General features: G+C 55.9%; 3 protein-coding genes across 3 annotated transcripts; 1 reads left to right on the top strand and 2 right to left on the bottom strand.

Annotated features, from left to right (window-relative positions):
* Positions 1-528: 528 nt before the first annotated feature.
* On the bottom strand, positions 529-8589 carry DDA1 (DET1 and DDB1 associated 1). The gene is made up of 5 exons (XM_055343897.1): positions 8493-8589; positions 3834-3914; positions 3545-3596; positions 2629-2690; positions 529-1210 (listed from the first exon to the last, which is right to left on the bottom strand). The coding sequence occupies exons 1-5, from the start codon at positions 8493-8495 to the stop codon at positions 1100-1102; spliced, it is 309 nt and encodes a 102-aa protein (XP_055199872.1). The 5' UTR covers positions 8496-8589; the 3' UTR covers positions 529-1099.
* Positions 8590-9618: 1029 nt separating this feature from the next.
* MRPL34 (mitochondrial ribosomal protein L34) lies at positions 9619-10748 on the bottom strand. The gene is made up of 2 exons (XM_055343962.1): positions 10535-10748; positions 9619-10316 (listed from the first exon to the last, which is right to left on the bottom strand). Exons 1-2 carry the CDS (start codon positions 10579-10581, stop codon positions 10103-10105), a joined length of 261 nt encoding a protein of 86 aa, XP_055199937.1. The 5' UTR covers positions 10582-10748; the 3' UTR covers positions 9619-10102.
* Positions 10749-12519: 1771 nt separating this feature from the next.
* Positions 12520-19474, top strand: ABHD8 (abhydrolase domain containing 8). The gene is made up of 5 exons (XM_055344585.1): positions 12520-12709; positions 13912-14656; positions 17204-17374; positions 17519-17735; positions 18786-19474. The coding sequence occupies exons 2-5, from the start codon at positions 13920-13922 to the stop codon at positions 18954-18956; spliced, it is 1296 nt and encodes a 431-aa protein (XP_055200560.1). The 5' UTR covers positions 12520-12709; positions 13912-13919; the 3' UTR covers positions 18957-19474.
* Positions 19475-20674: the final 1200 nt, after the last annotated feature.

Genomic DNA, 20674 nt, shown 5'->3' on the forward strand with positions numbered 1-20674 from the left:
CCAGTGTTCAAAGCCTCAAACCTTCTGCCTGGAGCCTGAACGCCCCCTAGGTCTCCAAGCTCAGGCCCAACTCAGCCTAGCTGACAGCCCACGAGTGGCTGTGGAACTCGCTGACCGACACAGCCCCTGGGCTGGGTGTTCCTTGCAGCTCTGTGCACCTCGTCTCTGAATCAGGTGCACTTGAGGCCAGGCCACCTGGGCTGTCTCCACAGTGGCTGGTGGGCATGCCACCCTGACCCAAGGCATCCAGGGCGCATGTTGACCACAGTTATGTCCTTGGCGACATGGACCATCTCTCAGGGGTGTCCTGGTCCTTTGGGACACCTTGCCAGGTGAGGCATGGGGGTGGGTCCAGACAGGTCTTGGCTCTGAGCGAGGTGGCCATGGCAGGCCCATGAGAGAATCCAGTGGGTCCCAGGGCCCTGGCACGTGGGGGCCCCTCTTGGCTCCTCTTGGTGATGACAAGTCGACTCTCAGTGGCTCCGTCCTCTGGGGCTGAGGCACACGGAGCAAAGACGCGAGGTCGAGTAGGAAAGATCCTTTTATTGGGGTGGACACGGAGCACGCACTAGTCCATGATAAAATGACTTAAGAGAAAGATCCGGAAATGCCGACTTCTCCCCCTGGCACACATTCAGAGCAAAGCCTGGGCACAGAATAGGTCCCAGGCAAGTCTTTAAGGCCCGGACTGGAGAGCAGGAGCAGGGAGAAAGGCTCCCACCCATGCTGCTGGGCCACAGCAGGGCCCTGGCTCTAGACCCTTGCAGACACGCTCTGGTTTTTCCGGAGGAGAATTGGAGGGGGGTGGGGGAATAAAAGGGGGTTCTGGGTAGTGGGGTTTGTGAATAACAATGTTTTTTAAAAAGCATCTACCAACATCACACTACTGGGTCTGACGTCCCCTTTAACCATCGCTTGGTACATTTTACAGCATAAATAAAAACTCAAGGAAAATAAATACATCGGCTCCTATGAGGTTGGAAGTGGTATGGATGGTCAGGTGTGGGTGGGCCGGTAGGGGCAGGGCAGGGGGCGCTTACACAAGGCGGGCGGGCGAGGAGCAGACAAGACAGGAGGCGCCTGTTGGGGAGTGAGAGTCTTAAGTGTCCTCATGCATGTCCGGGCTATCGGTCCGTGCGACCTTGCGGGGGGGTGCAGAGCTCTCACCCTCAAGGTCCACTTGCTCCTGGTCTCTCTTCTTTGCGGCGTTCTGAGAGGCACGGGAAAGGAGAGGGGGTGTTAAGTCTTCACTGGAGTGAGCTCCTGAAATCCTGTGTCTGGGCCTGGAGCAGGGCAGTCAATCCAGGGTCCCTCCTGCCCGCCAGACTTCCCTGCCCAGCCACAGTCTGAGGGGCCGCCAGACTGGGACTGCCAGGCACTTCCTGGGCACCGTGAGAAGTCACCACCGCTGGCAACGACCCACACCCCATCCAAAACACCTAGGGAAGCAAGCTGCCCAGCCAGGGGGTGCAGAGAGAACTCAGGAGCCACCCAGGGGAGACGTGCATTGCTGCAGAATAGGAAAGTGGGCCTGGGTGGGGAACTCTCCTTTCCAAGGTGGGAAGTAAGGTCTGTGGGGTAGGAGGACTGGGTGGGCTAAGTAGCTTCAGATTTTCTGAGCAGTCACTTCGTCATGGGGTCCCCCTCCAGCCTGGCCCAGAGCAGGTCTCTGTCTCATGTTCAATGTTAGGCAAAAAAAAAATCCCCAAACCGACTATGATGCAGAACAACACATGAACATCTTCATTCAAGAAAAAGAAAAATTGGGGGCTCCTGGGTAGCTGAGTCAGTTAAGTGTCTGCCTTCGGCTCAGGTCATGATCCGAAGATCCTAGGATAGAGCCCCACATCGGGGCTCAGCAGGGAGCCTGCTTCTCCCTCTCCCTCTGCCCCTCCCCCTCCACTCGTGCTCTGTCTCTCACATGCTCTCTCAAATAAATAAAATCTTTTTTAAAAAAAGTCCTGTGTCAGAAAGGAAGCCTCAGGGGAGTGGGGGTGCAGCTTCTCACCGCAACTACGCCTGCTCGTATCCCCTAAAGTTTAACCATGTGTACATTTCAGCACTGAACAGTGACTCTAGGTAATAATGCGGTCTATCTGCTGCCAGGGCCGCTCTGGCAGGCTGTGGGGAGCCAGGCCTCCGTGGTACCCAGACCTTGGCACTCCCTGACAAGCCTCTGCCTGTCCCTGAGCACCAGAACCCTACAGCCTCCACGCAGCCATCCACTCCTCTGAAATGCTCTTCCCTCCCCTGGCTGACCTGGCAAACTCTGATTCAGCTACCAGACACCTGGTCCCCCAGCCACCTGTGTCCTTCCCCCACTTAAACCCCCGCTGCGGGATCCCTGGGTGGCGCAGCGGTTTGGCGCCTGCCTTTGGCCCAGGGCGCGATCCTGGAGACCCGGGATCGAATCCCATATCGGGCTCCTGGTGCATGGAGCCTGCTTCTCCCTCTGCCTGTGTCTCTGCCTCTCTCTCTCTCTCAGTGACTATCATAAAATAAAAATTAAAAAAAAATTAAAAAAAAATAAAAAATAAAAACGGACAAATAATTAAAAAAAAAAAAAAAAACCCGCTGCTGGCCACTACCGTCCCCATGAGCTCTACCACCTGACCCCATGTGTCTTACCTTTTTGTCCCATTGCTGATGTAGGTAGCGCAAAAGGATGTTTGTCTTTTCTGTCACGATGACTGAGGAGAAAAGGCAGAGAAAGTTACAGGCAGAGGCTGCAGGTGACCCAGCCCCCACCCTGGCCTGCATTGCTCCTACCAGGACAGGTGCTCACCCCTCCCAGGTCTCCTGCCCACCTCTACTCTGGGTGGCTTTGCTGGGACCCCAAGTCTGCATCCCACACACACAGGTTTTTGGGAAGCCTAGTGTTTTTGCTCCCAAATACATAGTTACTACCAGGGAACCGAGCCGGCTACTCCATCTGGGCCCTTGCTTTCTAGGGAGAGATCGAACCTTCTGCCACAAGTGGGATACCACCCCTGGGTAGGGAAATGAGCCCCAGCACACAGGTCCAGGCAGACCAGGAACACAGATCTGTACAGCTGGGCCCCAGGGACCACAGAACCCACCATGCAGGGTTCAGGTAGATTCTTCTTCGCAATTAAATAAAACACAACCACGATAACCTTAATTAAGCTCCTCTTGCGCTGCAGGTTCTGGGCCTTTCTCTGCAGGTCCCTCTACCTGGTCGCCTCTACGTCCCTGAGTTGCCTGCCCCAGTCTGGGTGGGATCCCTCCCCACAGTACCCATCTCGGGGTCTGTGATGTGGTGCTGGTAGGGGACACCCAAACTTATGGGAGAGGAAGGGGAAAGGGCTGGTGAGCAGCAGATAAGGGCAAATGAGGGCCCTCTTGGGGGCTGGACGTGGATCCCAGCATGTGGAGATTAGGACAGTTCCAGAGAAAGCCAGGCTTCCCACTACTCCCCGGAGCTGGGAGCTGAGTGGCATCCCATAGGTCACCACCTATGCTGCCTTCCTGCGGCCCCTCCCCTCAGCAGCCAGGCTGAGACAGACTCATAGAGGCCACTTACTCTGTTCAGATGGGTATTCCCGGGTGGGCAGGTAGACTGAAGGACGCCGGTTCTGCAGGAGAATTGGGGAGACATGGGTTAGGAGAGCATGCAGGCTGACTGGGGCCCCCTCACCCTTCAACTGGGCACCCACCCTCCAATGAAGATAGAACAATGTGCAAAGACGTTGGGCGGCACCTAGCTTAACGACCAGTCTCTGCTCCCCGCGAGACCCCAATGGGCTGTGCCCATCACCCCTTTCCCTCTGGCAGCTCCCCAACCGCTTCCAGTGCCCGGAGCACGCACTCACCGAAGCTTTGCACACAGAGTCAGCATGAAATCGACTAAAATTGCTTTTGTTGTAGACAGGCAGTCCTTTCAAAAAATCTGCCTAGAAGACAGGGAATATGGTAAGTGAGACCAGGCACAGTTCAGGTCACCCCTGGAGTACTCATGAGACTGGGCTTCTGGGTGACTTCCAGTTTCCATCTTTGTGTTCTTCTGTTAAGTTTTCCAGAATGCTACCCTTAAGCTGGCTACCTGATGTGCATGCCGTGGCGACCAGAAAAAAGTTAGAGGGCCCTGGGAGAAGTGAGCATTCTCTTTTGGGGTCCTTCCAACAGCCCTGTAACCAGGCGAGAGGCGGGAAAACTGAGGCTCAGAGAGGACAGACCATTTGTTCAAAGTCAAGAACAAGCAGCAGGGTGGGAAGCTGGACCTGGACTCAGCCTCTATGCCTGCTGAATCTTAAACTCCTGGTTTCAGGCGGCCCTGGTGGCTCAGCGGTTTAGCACCGCCTTCAGCTAAAGTATGATCCTGGAGACCCAGGATCAAGTCCTGCGTCGGGCTCCCTGCGTGGAGCCTGCTTCTCCCTCTGCCTGCGTCTCTGCCTCTCTCTCTGTGTCTCTCATTAATAAATAAATAAAATCTTTAAAATAAAATAAAATAAACTCCTGGTTTCTTTTCCATTTATCCACCTTGGCCTGGATCTAGAATGGGAAAAACTCATCTATCCTTAAAAACCCTGTGAGCCAGAGTGATGAATAAACAGGGAGCAGGACCTTCGGTAAAGGGGAGAGAGTGGCCAGGACACAGGCTGCGGCTCTACAGTAACTGGAGCCCAGGGTCAACTGAACTCCCAAGTCGTAAGAAAACTCAGAAATCCAAGTCTTAATGTGCCGTCACCAGGTTTTCCAAGTTGGCTGGGCTTTTTATACAATGCTGTGTAGACCAAAGCAAACAGGTCTGTGAACAGGGGTCAGCTCAGGGGCTGCTCCTGGGGCGCATGACCCAGAGGCCACTCCATGAAGGGGAGCATGCCCTGTCCATGTGCGGAGCCTGGCCTCTCAAGGGGAAGGCCAGATTCTGCAGATCCACAAGGCTGCCAGGAGCCAGCAACTGACTTCATTCACAGCCCTGACTCGTCAAAAGTCCTTTTGCACTGATACTCCGGCATGAGCTGGGCAAAAAAGGGCAAGGATTCTGGAGGGGAAAGGCTCCGACTCTGCATAGGATGGGACTCTCAGCCATAAGATAGGGGCAATAAGGTCAATGAGAGCTATGTCCACCTCAAGAGACTGAGGCACTAGAGCCTGAGGATGCTCAGAGAGGAATGATGGCTGAGAGCCTGGGATAGGGAGTGACTTCTCAGCAGAACAGGAGGGCAACGCTGTCATCAGGCCTGGAGTGGGGCAGCTAGGGAGGGGTTCCCCAAATGGCCCGCCAAGGGCTGAAGTCACCGCATAATAAAGATGAGGAAATTGAGGCCTTAGAAGGGTCACATGGTACTTGTCTGAGGTCACCCGGCCCCAACAAGAAAACAAGGAAGTAGACAGACCCAAGTTCACCCAACCTCAAGAAGCCAAGCTCTTTGTGTTACATGCCATGCCAGTGCCTCAGTTTCCCTGCCTGAAAACCAAAGGCCCAGAGCCCCTGCAGGCTACATTAACCCTGCTCTGGGAGACCCATCCCCATACCTGAGCCCAAGCTAGGCAACCTCAGGGAAGCAGCTGTTCAGATGATCCCTCCCACCAGCCTCTAGGGCAAGCAGAAGCAGGTGTCCCCACCTCTGCAGGGCCCAGCCCTCGAAGAAGACCTACAGACCTACCACTCTGGAGCCAGCTCAAAACCCCTCTAACTTGCCTCCTTCATCTCAGGACCCTTGCCCCAACTCCACCCCAGACTATGGGGCCAGCTTCATCCAGCCCGCAAGGTTTTCCTCAGGCTCCAACTACGTGTCAGGCCTGGCACCAGCCACAAGAGTGGTTCTTGGCCCTGGGAAGCATCTAGTACACAAGGACACAGGTGCGCATTAAAGAGCTGTACAGTGACTACAGAGTGGCTATGAAGACAGGGTGCCGTGAGGTGATATGCGAGACCCAGGACAGCACTGGGGAAAGATGTGGCTGATTTGGAGGGTCAGGAAGGGCTGCCCAGAGGCAGTGATGCAGGCACTGAGCCCTGAATGGTGAAGAGAGGCTCCCGTCCCTGTCAAAGCCCTCCACAGGTCTGGCTCAACTTGGCCTATGCTGTTCTCCTGCCACAAACCCCCTAGTCTCTGCTGGTGCTGTGCCTTCCTCCCAGAATGCCCCTCCTCTCCCCATGTGGGAAACACCCACCAGCCGCTCCATCCAGCTCAAAATCCCCCTCTGCCTCTTTCCTCTCTCCACACCTTGGGGACCTCTGCCAGAGCCAAGATCACACCCCAGCGAGGTCATCTGTTGACACATCCACCTCCCTTGCTGGACTGACTGCTCCCTGAGGGCAGGGCAGGGCTGTCTCAATGCTGGACCCCTGGCAGGGCTCATATGGAGTGAGAGGTATGGAAGCCCCAAGCCCACACTCAATCCTGGCCGGGCCCCTCACTGGCTGTATGACCTGGGGGAAGTGGCCTCCCAGCCTGGAAAGAGCTTCTCAGAGAGCTCCCTGGAAGGCCAGCTGTTACATCAATGCGTTTGTGCTGAATAAATGAATGAAGACAGTATGACTAGTACTTCCTGTCAACTAAGCAGGAAAACAAGGCCTTGGACACAGGGAAGGAATCCTCACTCCAGCCAGACAAATCCTAGCCACAGCTAGGCCCAGAAGCTGTCCACAGCCTCAGCAAACACTCACTGAACATGTGTGTGCCATCCCTGGGGCAGGCAGCCCATAAGCGATCCAATCAAAGGGGGATGAAAAGAAAAGGTGTGTCAAGAGAGGAGACACAAAGGGCCTCCTGAAGTCAGGAGGGGATCCTCCGAGAAGGTGATGTTCACAGGAAGAACATTCCAGGCAGAAGAAGCAGCAGGGATCCCTGGGTGGCGCAGTGGTTTGGCGCCTGCCTTTGGCCCAGGGCGCGATCCTGGAGACCCGGGATCGAATCCCACGTCGGGCTCCCTGTGCATGGAGCCTGCTTCTCCCTCTGCCTGTGTCTCTGCCTCTCTCTATCTCTCTGTGACTATCATAAATAAATAAAAATTAAAAAAAAAAAAAGAAGCAGCAGGTGCAAAGGGCCTGCGGTGGAAGGGACTTAGCAGTGTGAGGACATGATAACAAGGCCCGTATGGCTGAAGCTTGGAGAGGGAGGAGTGAAGAGGGTAGAGATGAGGTCACAAAGGTAGACAGGGGTCTTGGGGACTGAAGGGGAAGCTGGGGTTTCATCTGGGTTACAAGAAGCCCTTAGAGTATCTTATATGCTGGAAAGTTGTATAATGAGATTTGTATTTTAAATTACAAGCTCCCTCTCGTTCCAGGTGAATTACAGACTGCCAACAGGGCAGGATGGAGGTAAGGAGATCAGGAGGTGGCTGGGAGAGGCATCCAAGCAGAAGGTGGCAGTGCCTGGAGCAGGGCACACAACTGTGGATGAATTCATAATGCATTCGAGAGGCAAAGCCATTAGAACTTCTTACAGACTGGACATGGGGGATGAAGTTGCAGCAGTGAATCAAGGACAACACCCAGGCCTGGGGACCCCCAGGCTCAGAACCCACTTTCCTATCTCCTTCTTTTGCCTATCCCCCACCACATCCCATGAGCTCTGGATTGTGGGCTGGGACTCTGGGTCCAGCGACAATGGCGTTTTGACCTGCCCTGACAAAAGCTTGCATCACCCGTCAGTCCTGGGGATGCCAAGTAGTGGGGGATGGGGGGGGCCTTGGGCACAAGTCTGATATCCCACACTTTACAGGTTGGGGGACAGAACCCCAAAGAATCATTAGAGACAAACCCCAGGATGAGTAAATGGCCCAAACCGCTGGCATTATTCCCACTTCAAGATGGGAAGCCAGATGGGAGAAGATGCCCCAGGCCCCAAGTCACCCAGCTCATCTGTTGAGCGTTCACTGTCCTAAGCCCTTTATGACATCGGTTCTCTGAATTGTCACAACCCTATGAGGTCTGGACTACTGCTACCTCCATTTAACAGGGAAGAGGGCTGGGGACCCGAGAGATGAAGTTACTCTGTCCTCGGGGCAGGTCAGGGCCGGGAATCCTGGGGGTGGGATCAGGGCTCTGGGGGACCTGGGCAGTCTGTGATGTCGCACTTCCTTTGGCGACAAAGCCCCACATGTCACAATGTCAAGCCCCCTCCCCCGCCCCAACGCCCAGCCCGGGCTCCCAAACCCTCCTGAACTGGAGAGACCCAGGCCGGGTAAGCCAAGGACTAGGCCTGAAACGGGGGTCTCGGGGGACCCCGTCCCCACCCCCACCGATTTCCGGGGGACCAGCGACCCGGAAATGAATGGATTGTCAGGGCCTGGAAGCCTAGATGGGGTCAGGGGTCGGAGAGAGGAGCCGGGGCGGGGTCAGCAGGAAGCTCACAGCAGGGTCCCAAGGTTGAAGGTTATAGGGCAGAGCGAGGGGCGGGGCGGGGCCTGAGGGGGCCGGGCAGGGAGGTGAGGGGCTTCAGGGATTACTAGAGGCGGGTGGGCCCGCGGCGCCATTTTGTCGAAGGGAGGGGAAGTACGGGCCCGGCAGCCTCTCTCACCATCTTCTGTTTCCTCCGTCGCTGCCTCAGCCACCGCCTCAGCCGCCGCCGCCGCCACCACAGCCGCCTTCTTAGCCGCCGCCGCACAGTAACTTCCAGCCACGGCACAGCGCACACTGATGGCGCCGCCGCCCCCCCTCATTGGCCTGCCTTCTAGCCCCGCCTCCAAAGTAGCGGCCTCTGCGCACTCCCATTGGCCAGATCCCGTAAGTCACGCGTCCATTGGCCACCCCACCTCCTCCTTTGTGGTCAAGTTCGGTTGAGGAAGCAAAACCCCGCCCGGGAATTGGAAGCGAAAGCAGCAAAATCCGGAAGTGGGCGGAGGCCCTGTCCCCGAGGCCTCTTGGGACTTGTAGTCCACAACTCCGGGAGTTCCGCAGGTCTCTTCTTTTTCTAGTGTTTACTTCACTTTTTCATATGGTGTGTCATGCAATTTGCACAGCAGCCCCGGAAGAGAGGGACCTACCGCAACACTCCCAGCATCCTCCGCAGAATCCGAACCCTAGGTTTCGGCATATCTAAGCTGCTCTGTACTTGCTGCTTCCTCTTTGAATTGACAGCCCAGATTCTCTTGTTCATATGCCCCTGTGGCTCCCCAGCCACCTAAGGACCCAGTCTCATTCCTTTGGCCCCGAATTTTGGGACCCTCCGGGCCTTTCTCATCCACCTTTTATCCTGACCCCTGGATCTAATCCTTTCTCCCTTTGGGCCCTCCCAGGTCCTGCTAACCGCTTCCAGGAAGCCTTCTGTAACTACGTTCTTCCAAATCCAAGCCAAGCCAAACTTCCTCTGGGCTCCCATGGCCCTCACAATCCTCCTCTCAGCCCTGACTACTTGGTCTCCAAACTGCCTTTAAGTTTGAAGACAGCAAGGTCAGACAAGGACCCAGCACCCAGTACATAGGAAGCACTCAAAAGTTCTAAGTGGAAGCTACTGGGTATTATTATTCCAACAATGCGGCCAAGGGGAAATAAGCACCTCATTTCATAGGAGCTAAATGAGCCTCAGAGGGCCAAGGCCTTGCTCAAGGTCACACAACCCATCTCCAAGGAGCAGGGGGATTCACACCCCAACTCCCCACAAGACCCCCAGACCTGTGAAAAGTAATGACGTAAATAAGAAAAAATGGAAATTTCAACATTTATTAGGCAATGATATTAAGGAATTCTTAAGCACTTTTTTTAGGTGTGTAAAGTTTTGTGATTATGTCTTTAAGAGCCCTTTTCTTGGAGAGACGCATTCTGAAATACTTAAGAAATAACCCCATGTCTGAGATCTGCTCTCAAATAACACAGGAGGGCGCAGGTGGGTTGTGGGTAACTGGTGGTGAGAGCCGTGAACAGAATCCACGGGGTTCACTGGTGACCACTACTGTATGTCCGGAATTCTTCCTAATTCAGTATCGTAGAAAGAGACTCGGCAAGGTCTGAGCTCCTGCTTCTACTTTCGGTACAACCCTAGACTTCTCCCCAGTTCGAGGAGCGCTCATGTCTGAGTTGTCCCAGCTCCCCACAAAAACAAGAGCAGGAGAGGTTCCAGGAAGGAGAAATGCTCCAGTGGGGCGGGGCCGTGGGGGGCGGGGTAGGGTCCCGCCGGCAGCTTCGCGCTCCTCAGTGGCTCAGCGACTTGCGGCCTTTGAGCATGCGGCGAAGGATGACCTGGACGCCGGCTGGCGTGCTCAGGCGCCGGATCCAGCCGTGTTTGTGCTTGCGCTTGATGTTGCTCGGCTGATACTCGTTGCCACGCGCCTTACCCCGGTTCTGCTGTGTGGCGAGGAGTCCCCAGGCGTCGGGAAGCCCGGGCCAGGCCCGGGGCTGGAGCCACCTGCGGGCACGGGGGCAGGGCGGAGAGACGGCGAGAAAGGTCAAAGGGGGCGCTCGGTCCCTAACCCTAACCTCTTGGAGCCTCGGCGCCCCCGCCCGTGCCGGGACGGAGCAAAGGCGCGAGGCGTTGGCAAGTCGTGTTGTCGGTCAACAGCAGACACCAGCCCCCGACACCGCCCTTGTTCCCGGATTTGGGGAAGGGTCCCCGTGGGGACTCACCCGACGCGACCCAACTGGCGACCTACGGATCCCATCAGGAGAGCCATGTCCGGCCGCCGGGCGCGACGTCCTCGCGCCAGCTATTCCAAAGAGAATAGGCTCCGCAGCTGCGTTAACGAAAACTCCTGGGAAATGTAGTTTGTCCTACATCGAGTCCGCGTGGCCGCGGGGTCCTCCAGGAGTGGTCGTTCTGCGCCTGCGTCGCATCGGCGGGAGCGTCCTTCTCCGCAAGGGCGTGTAGGTCCTCACGCCGGCCAGCAGGTGGCAGGCGAACGACACCCTTTAGGCATGCGCGTGCGTAGAAGACGTTGTGTCCCCAGGTCCGCTGGGAACTGTGGTTCCTTCTCCTGCCGACCGGCAGAGGGTGCCCGGAGGTGACCGTGGCGCAGCTGGTGGCAGCCTCAGGAAACGGCTGGGTCGAGCCTCCTTCCCCCAGCAGGCGGCAGGCAGATGGCACACAGCTGGCTGGCAGCTCTTCTCTGGGCCCAGCCAAGTCTCTGCTCCTTGGCGGGGAGCCCAGGAGACCTGAGTCGGGGTTGCCTGGATGTCCTTGGGGTGGTCCCTGCTTCTCTCGGGGATTCGGTTTCTCAATCTAAACCTCATGTGTTGCAAGCTTGCCCTTGGTGGTACCTCCACTCGAGCTCTAGAAAAATGTTTCTAATACTCAGAGCCCCTTCCCCCCTCTCACCGCCTCTACAGCTCCTCGTTGCCCCAGGGAAGATATTCAGCTCCTCTGGCAAGCGTATGAAGCCCTCTATACACACACACACTAAATTTCAGCCACACCCTCCTATGCCTGATTCTTTATTCATCTTTTAAAATCCTCGGATTTTTTTCCTCTCCCCCAGCCCCATCCCTCCCTATGACCCAACCCTACGATTCTCCCCAGACTCCCCCAAAAGTCTGGGGGGCCCTCAGGGCTGCCAGGCTTGAGGCTGAGTCTCTGCAGGGGCCCCAGAATCTCCCAACTTGGAGGGCGGGGGGTGGGGGGTGGTTTCTGCATGAATCAACTGTAGTCTTCCAGGAGCACCCTGAGTGGGCAAGAGTGGGAGGTGGGACCTAATCCAGCTCTGGCAGCAAATTCCAGGAGTTGGGAGTGGGCAAGGAACGGTTAACCCCTTGTCCTCTGAAGCCCATCCTACCTGCACCATCACTTAGCAAACCCAGTACAGCATTATACCACTAAACCAGGACGATAATAACGCCAGTGATGTATTGAGCACTTATTGCGCCGGGTGTTTTTACCTGCATAGCAAATTCACGAAGGGATCAATTTCACAGAGTGAATAAGTGGAGTCTCGGAGAAGGGGTTTGGCCAAGGTCACTATCAACGAAGGGCAGAAGCTGGATTCGAACCTTGGGATCTCTGACTCCGGCTGACACCACAGAGTCACCGGTTAGACTGGCCGATCTGGGAAACTCCAGTTCCCTAATTACTCATAGCTTCAAGTCGTCCGTTTAAAGGTTTAACGAGTAACGACTTCCAGGACTTGATACCACACAGCCGTGGTTTGAAGTTCCGCCTCTGCCCCGCAGCCCCCCACCCCCCGCCCCCGCCCCGACCTTGCCTTGTGACCTTGTGGCCTTTATGAGCCTCAGTTTCCCCACCAGAAATTGGAAAGATCTGGGAGTCTCTAGAACGGAAAGGTCAGCACAGACAGGATTTTGGGGTCCCGGTTTGGAGGGCACAAAGCAGGTCGGAGGCAGGGGCTAGACGAGGGGGATCCCATTCGCAGTAAGGGGCTCCGGCTGCTCTCCCCCCAGGGCTCCGCAGACCCGTCTGGGACCCCTTCTCGGCCCTGGGCCAGGCCCAATCCCTCCCTCCACCTCGGCAAGCCTCTGAGGGGGTGGGGCCGTTGTTCCCTGAGCCCGCCTCCATCCCGGAGCTCCCCCTAGGATTTGCAGTCTAACTAGGCCAGGACACTTCTCGGCTTTGATTGGTCTAGACGCCCATCCGTCGGCATACGACCCCTCCCCCCGGGGAGAGACTTAAAGGGCCGGCTCTCTCGGCGGCCGCGGGATGCCCCCGCGCTGACCGCCTTGGGCCCGAGCCTGCCCGCGTAGACGCGGCTGGTTCGACCCCGTGCCACCATGTAAAACGGCGCCGCAGGCGGACGCTGGCTTCCCCGCCCGGGACCCCTCCGCCCTGCCCCGGGCTACGGGGCCCTCGATGAGGTGAGCGGGGAGTGGGCTCCGGCGGGGGGCATCGAGGTCCCTGGGGCTTCCACTTAGGAAGGGGGTGTGCACAAAGCCAGTGCTCCGGCGCTTAGGAAGCCGCGGAGCCCCAGAGGCTGCGACCCCCGCCGCGAGGCTTCCTAGCACCGGAGAGGCAGGGATGTGGCTCTGGGGAGGGGACCTGGCGTGGCGCATCTGCGTCCCCCTCCGCAATCCGGGGCTGGGATTCCACTGGAGTGGGGGGGCGCGACCTGCCTCCCCTGTATCACCGAGTACGGGCCTGGCCGTGCCTTCGGCGTGTCTCATCCCCAGGGCGCCCAGGATGGGGACGGGGGAGGGGTCGGTCCCATCTCCAGGCCCTAGACAATGGGGGTGCGCTGCACGGGTATCCCCCTTGAGTTATGTAACTGCCTGTGGTTGCCATGGACACGGGGGGGGTGGCCCAGGGAGCAGGATAGAGGCCTGGAGGGGCCCCCAAGGGGGGCTTTACCTTCTCCATCCTCATCTCCACCTTTGGGGATTGTGTGTCAGACCCCCGGAAGTCAGGGTACCGACATGGGTACAGATAGTCTGGGCTTCCGCTTGTCCGTCTGTGTTATTGATCCAGTCTGGGTCTTGCGGAGCTGGACAAGGCCTTCTGGAACTCAGTCCCTAACCCCCTTGCCCAGGGCCTCACCTTTCAGGAGCCAGGTTCCCAGACCTGGGATGGGGGCTCATTGGAATCTGCACCTTCCCAGATGCCTTCAGAGGCAGTCAGAATGTGCCCATTTGGTGAAAGTAAGTTAATGAGAATGTGCATGAATGGATGATGGATGGATGGATGGATGGATGGATGAATACGTGGGTTATGAAAGCCATCGCAGCTATAACCTGGAACTGGAGGGGGTCCTCATATGCCACAATGTCTCCTCCTCCACGAAGCAGTGCTTGACTATACCACCTTCCCTATGGACACCTCTTGGGGTCAGCCATAGCCAGGTCATTCTCTCTAGGATAAGCTAGGAGGGTGGCCGACCAGCATGCAGGCACTGGCTAGACAAAATACTGTGCTTGGCTGGCTCTGGCCCTCCAAAAACTTGGAGCCCAGAAGGCGCCCCCCTGGTGCAGCTCACCTGACCCAGGTGCAGGGATTGGGTGCTGTGGGGGTGGAGGGCTCCTCATTTATTAGATGGCCCCTGAGATGACTGTGGCACTACTTGCAGGACACACCATGCTGACTGGGGTGACGGACGGGATCTTCTGCTGCCTGCTAGGCACACCACCCAACGCTGTGGGGCCGCTGGAGAGCGTCGAGTCCAGTGATGGCTACACGTTTGTGGAGGTCAAGCCTGGCCGTGTGCTGCGGGTGAAGCATGCTGGGCCTGCTCCGTCGCCTAATCCACCACCACTTCCAGATGCTGCCCACGGGGACCGGTCTGGCCTGGTCCGCTGCCAGCGCCGAATTACCGTGTACCGCAACGGGCGGTTACTGGTGGAGAACCTGGGCCGGGCACCTCGAGCTGACCTCCTGCATGGGCAGAATGGCTCTGGCGAGCCACCGGCCGCCCTAGAGGTGGAGCTGGCTGACCCAGCGGGCAGCGATGGCCGCTCGGGCTCAGGCAGCGCTGGAAGTGGCAGTGGTGGCCGGCGGCGGCGAGCCCGGCGCCCCAAGCGCACCATCCACATTGACTGTGAGAAGCGCATCACGAGCTGCAAAGGTGCCCAGGCCGACGTGGTGCTCTTTTTCATCCACGGCGTTGGCGGCTCCCTGGCCATCTGGAAGGAGCAGCTGGACTTCTTTGTGCGCCTGGGCTATGAGGTGGTGGCACCCGATCTGGCCGGTCACGGGGCCAGCTCGGCACCCCAGGTGGCCGCAGCCTACACCTTCTATGCGCTGGCAGAGGACATGCGTGCCATCTTCAAGCGTTATGCCAAGAAGCGAAACGTGCTCATTGGGCATTCCTACGGGTAAGCCAATGCTGGGGTGGGGGTGAGGGTGAGGGGTGGCAGGTGGCAGGGACTGGACACCCACTTGCCATCACTGATTTCTCTCTTTGAACACTCTCATTAACATCTGTAACAAGATAGGGATTCCCGCCACCTCTGCCATTGTTTCATACCATTTTAAAGCAGTGTTTCTCAGCCCCGACACTACTGAAATTTTGGGTTAGGTCATTCCTCTCTGTGAGGGGCTTTCCTGTGCACTCTAGGATGTTGAGCAGCATCCCTAGCCTGTACCCACCGGTTGCTGCTGGCACAATGACCTAGTGATGGTCACAATAATCAAAAGTATCCTCAAAAAAAAAAAAAAAAGAGAGAGAGAGAGAAGTATCTTCAGATACTGCTCTAGGTTCCCTGGAGAGAGAGAGAGAGAGAGAGAGAGAGAGAGAGAGAGAGAGAGGAGAGGAGAGAAGTATCTTCAGATACTGCTCTAGGTTCCCTGCCAGTCAGAATCATACCTGGCTGAGAACCACTGTCTTTTAAGTTAAAAAATCACTTGTTCTGGAGATACCAAGGCCTCCAAGGAAGGGCTAATTAGAATCCTGTAAAGTCTTTTTACAAGGACACTGGTTACTCTAATTCACTCCCCCTTAAAAGGGTGATAGATAATACCATTTAGCATTTAGGTGAGTGCCCACTGCTTTGAAGACTCTGTGCCTGGGTGCCTGACCATTGCCAACTGGTACCATTCTCTCTTTGACCCAGGAAGAAAGGCAGGATCTGATCAGTCAGCTACTTTTTTTTTAATGCTTTATTTTTTAATATTTTTTAAATATTTATTTATTCATGAGAGACACAGAGAGAGGCAGAGACATAGGCAGAGGGAGAAGCAGACTCCCTGCAGGAAGCCTGATGTGGGACTCAATTCCAGGACTCCAGGATCATGCCCTGGGCCAAAAACAGACACTCAACCACTGAGCCAAATCAGGTGTCCCTGAGCCAGCTACTTTGAGAACCACTGTTTTAGCAGTGTAGCCCATGCAATTAGACAAGAGAAAGAAATGTTACATATATTTCTGAAAGGAAGCCAGGCTGGGTACTAACATAGCTCCTCTTTGTTCATATGAGAACACCCCCAAAAGTAGATGCTTATGCTAAATGTTTCCTTCAATTAAATGGGCACCTATCTGTGGTAGTTCCTGTGACCCCATAACAATGCTATGAGGACAGCCCAGTTACCATTTCACAGATGTGGAAACGGAAGTTCAGGGAGGTTAAGCAATCTGTCCAAGGGCACCTAGGGAGTCACTGGTACAGTTAAGTCCACCGGACTCCTGCTTGTATCCTGTCCCTCTTTACAGCCAGGGTTGGCAAATTTTTTCTTTTTTACAAATGCATTTTTTTTAAAGATTCTATTTATTTATTCATGAGAGACACAAAGCGGGAGAGAGAGAGAGAGAGAGAGAGGCAGAGACACAGGCAGAGGGAGAAGCAGGCTCCATGTAGGGAGCCTGATGTGGGACTTGATTCCCGGGTCTTCAGGATCACGCCCTGGGCTGAAGGCAGGCGCTAAACTGCTGAGCCACCCGGGCTGCCTGGCAAATTTTTTTCTTAATGGGCCAGGTACTAAATATTTGAGGTTTCTAGGACATATGGTCGTCTCTGTTGGAGCTTCACAACTCTACTGTCATAGCAAAAAAGCAGCCATAATTGTAAACAAATGGGTGTGGCTGTCTTCCAATAAAACTTTATTTACTAAATAATTTACAAATTTACCAAATGAGGGATCCCTGGGTGGCGCAGTGGTTTAGCGCCTGCCTTTGGCCCAGGGCGCGATCCTGGAGACCCGGGATCGAATCCCACGTCGGGCTCCCGGTGCATGGAGCCTGCTTCTCCCTCTGCCTATGTCTCTGCCTCTCTCTCTCTCTCTCTCTCTCTCTCTCTCATGTGACTATCATAAATAAATAAAAATTTTAAAAAATTAAAAAAAAAACAAATTTACCAAATGATAAACTTAGTTTAGATAAACCAAATGGCTAGCAGCACAGGCCGTTTGCCAAATGAACCCAGCTTTAGAAGGACTGAGGAGCTGGACCCTGGGTGCTCTTCAGGCTGCACCTTTCTGCCCTGCATAAGGCAGGCTGATGTGCCATGTCCAGAGGCCAGAGACAGAGGATCTTTATGGGGAAGGGATGCGTAGGAAATAAGGACGTTCTCTGAGAAACCAGAGTCACAGTGTGATTGGATTGCTTTCTTAACAATGACAATAAGTAATTCTTACCCCTTTGGGGATCATAGCAGCTTTGAGGATCTGATGAAAGTTCTGGATTTGGATCTTCTCTCCAAAAAGAAGGAAAAAAATTCACTCTCAACATATACAGTCTTATATTTGGGGGCACTCAAGATGCCCCACCCATCCCTCACTCCCATCTGGTGCCTGTTCTGGCTCCAGGGGAAGGATATTGGCTCTCAAGGACCTGTCTCTGGGTGAGGGGAGGGCATTAACTCCCTCACTGCCTGTATCCTGCTGACCACCACCCTTCAACCCTCCCGTCACCCACTACCCACCGGCAGTGTCTCCTTCTGCACGTTCCTGGCACATGAGTACCCAGACCTGGTGCACAAGGTAATCATGATCAATGGCGGGGGCCCCACGGCATTGGAACCCAGCTTCTGTTCCATCTTCAACATGCCCACATGTGTCCTGCACTGCCTGTCACCTTGCCTGGCTTGGAGCTTTCTCAAGTGAGTCACCCCAGCCCTGGCGGACCCTGGCATCTCCCTGAGTTGGGTGGGAGGGGAGGCTGTATTGCTGCTGGGACAGGTATTGGGGGCACCCCTGGTGGCCAAGCTGGCACGAGGGCTCCAGGAGTGCCTCCCCACCACCAGGGCTGGCTTCGCCCGCCAAGGAGCCAAAGAGAAGCAGCTGCTGAAGGAAGGCAATGCGTTCAATGTGTCATCCTTCGTTCTGCGAGCCATGATGAGTGGCCAGTACTGGCCTGAAGGTGACGAGGTCTACCATGCTGAGCTCACTGTGCCCGTCCTGCTCGTTCATGGCATGCACGACAAGTTTGTGCCCGTGGAGGAAGACCAGCGCATGGCCGAGGTAGGGCTTGGCACCTGAGCCACCACACCCCCCAAGTCCCCTGCTCATGCACCCCTGGAGGATTCCGCTGGTGCTCCAGCCCCAGGGAAGGGAAAGCTTAGATTGAGAGTGGAATCCAGAATGTGGGGCTGCCCTGAACGGGTATTAGGATTCTGTGCTTTCCCCATTGTACATCAAAGGTGCTCTTCACAGCTGGGATTTGTGTAAGTGATCAGGGACACTACATAATTCTGGGAGAGGGTGGGTCAGAGGATCTTTAGATCAGAGACTACCAAGAAAGTGTCTTGGGATCCGCAGCACTTGGAATAGCTCTGGACCAGTAGTTCTTAACCAGCAGGGATTCTAACCCCCAGGGGACATTGGAAATATCTGCAGACTTTTTTTGGTTTTCACGAATGGGGGGGAGGGGCTTCTGGTATATAGTGGGTGGATGCCAGGGATGCCGCTCAACATCCTTTAATGAACAGAATGGCTCCACAGCAAAGGATGTTCCCACTCCAAATGTCAGTAATGCCAAGGTCAAGAACCCTGGCATGAGAGACCTTGTCTTCCTCTCTGTCTCAGTGGTTCTCACCCAGTGGTGAGATTTGCTCCCTAGGGATATCCATCAAGGTCTGAAGACATTTTAAGTTATCACACTGTGCGGTGGGGGGCATGGGACACTGCTACTGGCATCTAGTGGGTCAAGGCCAGGGGTGCTGCTCAACATCCCACAGTACAACGGGCAGTGCCCCCCCTCTGCCCCCCCAATGATGATCCTGCCCTATATGTCAATAGGTTGAGAAATCCTGCTCTGGATATATTGTAGTCACGTCATAAATGTTGAATGAATATTGAGTTGAGCTCCACTGGGGCAACAGGCTGTCCTCCAGCTCCCCCTTGGGTGGAAGTAGAGGAATGAAGGGTAGACCACAGGAGGGACTTCCTAAAGCTGCAGGTCTGGTGTGGATGGGCTTGGGTATCCCAGGGCAGCCTGGCCCCCCACGGCACCATTCTGCCTTTGCCACCCTAAACCTGTGCCTTCCCATCCGCCCTCCCCCCTCCCCCCAGATCCTGCTCCTGGCCTTCCTGAAGCTCATTGATGAAGGCAGCCACATGGTGATGCTGGAGTGTCCGGAGACGGTCAACACGCTGCTCCACGAATTCCTGCTCTGGGAGCCCGAGCCCTCGCCCAAGGCCCTGCCCGAGCCCCTGCCCGCGCCCCTGGAAGAGAAGAAGTAGCCGCTGGGCCGGCCGGGCATCGCTTGGTGAGCCGAGGAGCAGCAGGAGGAAGCCAGGAGCCGCCCCACGGCCGCAGCGCGGACCACCCGGGCGGGCTGTTCGCTCCGGTGGGCGGAGTCAGGCCAGGGGGACGCCCCCAGGCCAGCTGGGTAGGGCACGGCATTCTCGGGAGCCCCCAGTGGATACACACCGCTCTCCGCTTCCATCCTGCCGGACCCATCGGTGTGTTGGGGCCGGGGCCGGGGCCGGAACCCCCGTGGAGGATGACCTTGTACAGAAGCCCCTGCCTCTCAACGCCACGGCCGAGGCAGGCCCCCCCACCCCGCTCTGTCTTCCGTGTCAGCCGTGCTTGATCCTGGGACCCTAGCGGCCCTGCCTCATTGCCCGAGCCCCTCCCCACCCCCCAGTTCTTGGCGCTGGGAGCTATTGTTGCCCAAGCGGGGGGAGGGATGGGGGGCTGGCGCCACCGAACCTGCACATCTCAACTTGTAACTCAATAAAAAGAAGTGACAATCTGAGTCTCCGCACCTGTGCTGGGTGACCGCAGGGCAGGGCCGTCGTGAGCCTGTTTCCCCACCTGCAGCCCGGGCTGATGCGGGCGCCACCCCCTCAGGGCTGACTCGCCAAGTGAGGGCGTTGGCCGGCCAGGCTCGCTTCCGAGTTCGCGCTCCCTCCCTCGGAACACAGGGGCTGCTTGGGCAGGATTCCCGGAGCAGAGGCAGATGGCGAGCTCCTGTCCCTGGAAGGCAGGAAGCCGTCCAACTGAGGTTCATACAGCGGTTAAGATGAGGATCAGTAGAGGTTGCATGGGTTGGAGAGGCTATAATTGAGTGCCACCTGTATACGAAGCCCTGTGCCAAGTGCCTGGCACCATCGGTTCATTGAATCCCTTCTATCCCATGCCACTCAGCAAGTTGGTACCTCTTACTATCCCATTTTATCTTTCAACTTGGTTGAAGATCGATTTTGTCATGAAGACTGGTGGGTTGTTGTTGTTGTTTTTGGCTCTTTTTTTTAAGCCAACAAATCAGTCTTTTCATGTTCTGCAGAAGGATTTTCTGCCCTGCAGCCATGCTCCTTCTCCTGTATATTTATTAATGTATGTATCTCGAGGTACACCTGTGGCTTGTGTGAACAGAGGGAAGGGAGCATAGTCTCTTTAGTTACTGCATCTTTGGTCGTTTCCCCACTGGTTTGTAAGCCCACCTTTAGTTTAGACTTGAGTTCTCTGGGGGTGCTGTTTTCCACTAGCAAATTCCAGAGACTTTTTTTAAATTACCTCAGCCAGGGGTAGGGGTGGGGGTAAGTGAGTGGAGTCCACTGGCACCTAGCAGGTGGAGCACCAGGGATGCTGCCCTCATACCTTACAATGCACAGGATGGGCCCTACCGCAAAGAATAATTTGGCCTCAAAGGTCAGTAGGGTGCACACTGGGAAGTCCTATTAGATGAATCTCATCTCTCTTTTTTTTTAATTTTATTTATTTATTTATTTATGATAGTCACACACAGAGAGAGAGAGAGAGAGAGAGAGAGAGAGAGAGAGAGGCAGAGATACAGGCAGAGGGAGAAGCAGGCTCCATGCACCGGGAGCCCGACGTGGGATTCGATCCCGGGTCTCCAGGATCGCGCCCTGGGCCAAAGGCAGGCGCCAAACCGCTGCGCCACCCAGGGATCCCTGAATCTCATCTCTTTTGGGTCTTTGGAGGCGGGGGTGTC

Source organism: Nyctereutes procyonoides, unplaced genomic scaffold (genome assembly GCF_905146905.1).
Source record: "Nyctereutes procyonoides isolate TBG_1078 unplaced genomic scaffold, NYPRO_anot_genome, whole genome shotgun sequence".
Classification (NCBI taxonomy): Eukaryota; Metazoa; Chordata; class Mammalia; order Carnivora; family Canidae; genus Nyctereutes; species Nyctereutes procyonoides.

Coding starts and splice junctions, on each gene's coding strand:
- ABHD8 (XM_055344585.1), top strand. CDS start 13,920: ATGCTGACTGGGGTGACGGACGGGATCTTCTGCTGCCTGCTAGGCACA. Junction 14,657..17,203: donor CTCATTGGGCATTCCTACGG/GTAAGCCAATGC, acceptor ACCCACCGGCAG/TGTCTCCTTCTGCACGTTCC. Junction 17,736..18,785: donor AAGACCAGCGCATGGCCGAG/GTAGGGCTTGGC, acceptor CCCTCCCCCCAG/ATCCTGCTCCTGGCCTTCCT.
- MRPL34 (XM_055343962.1), bottom strand. CDS start 10,581: ATGGCTCTCCTGATGGGATCCGTAGGTCGCCAGTTGGGTCGCGTCGG. Junction 10,317..10,534: donor CGCCAGTTGGGTCGCGTCGG/GTGAGTCCCCAC, acceptor CCGTGCCCGCAG/GTGGCTCCAGCCCCGGGCCT.
- DDA1 (XM_055343897.1), bottom strand. Junction 3,597..3,833: donor ACTCTGTGTGCAAAGCTTCG/GTGAGTGCGTGC, acceptor ATTCTCCTGCAG/AACCGGCGTCCTTCAGTCTA. Junction 1,211..2,628: donor ATCAGCAATGGGACAAAAAG/GTAAGACACATG, acceptor CGTGCCTCTCAG/AACGCCGCAAAGAAGAGAGA.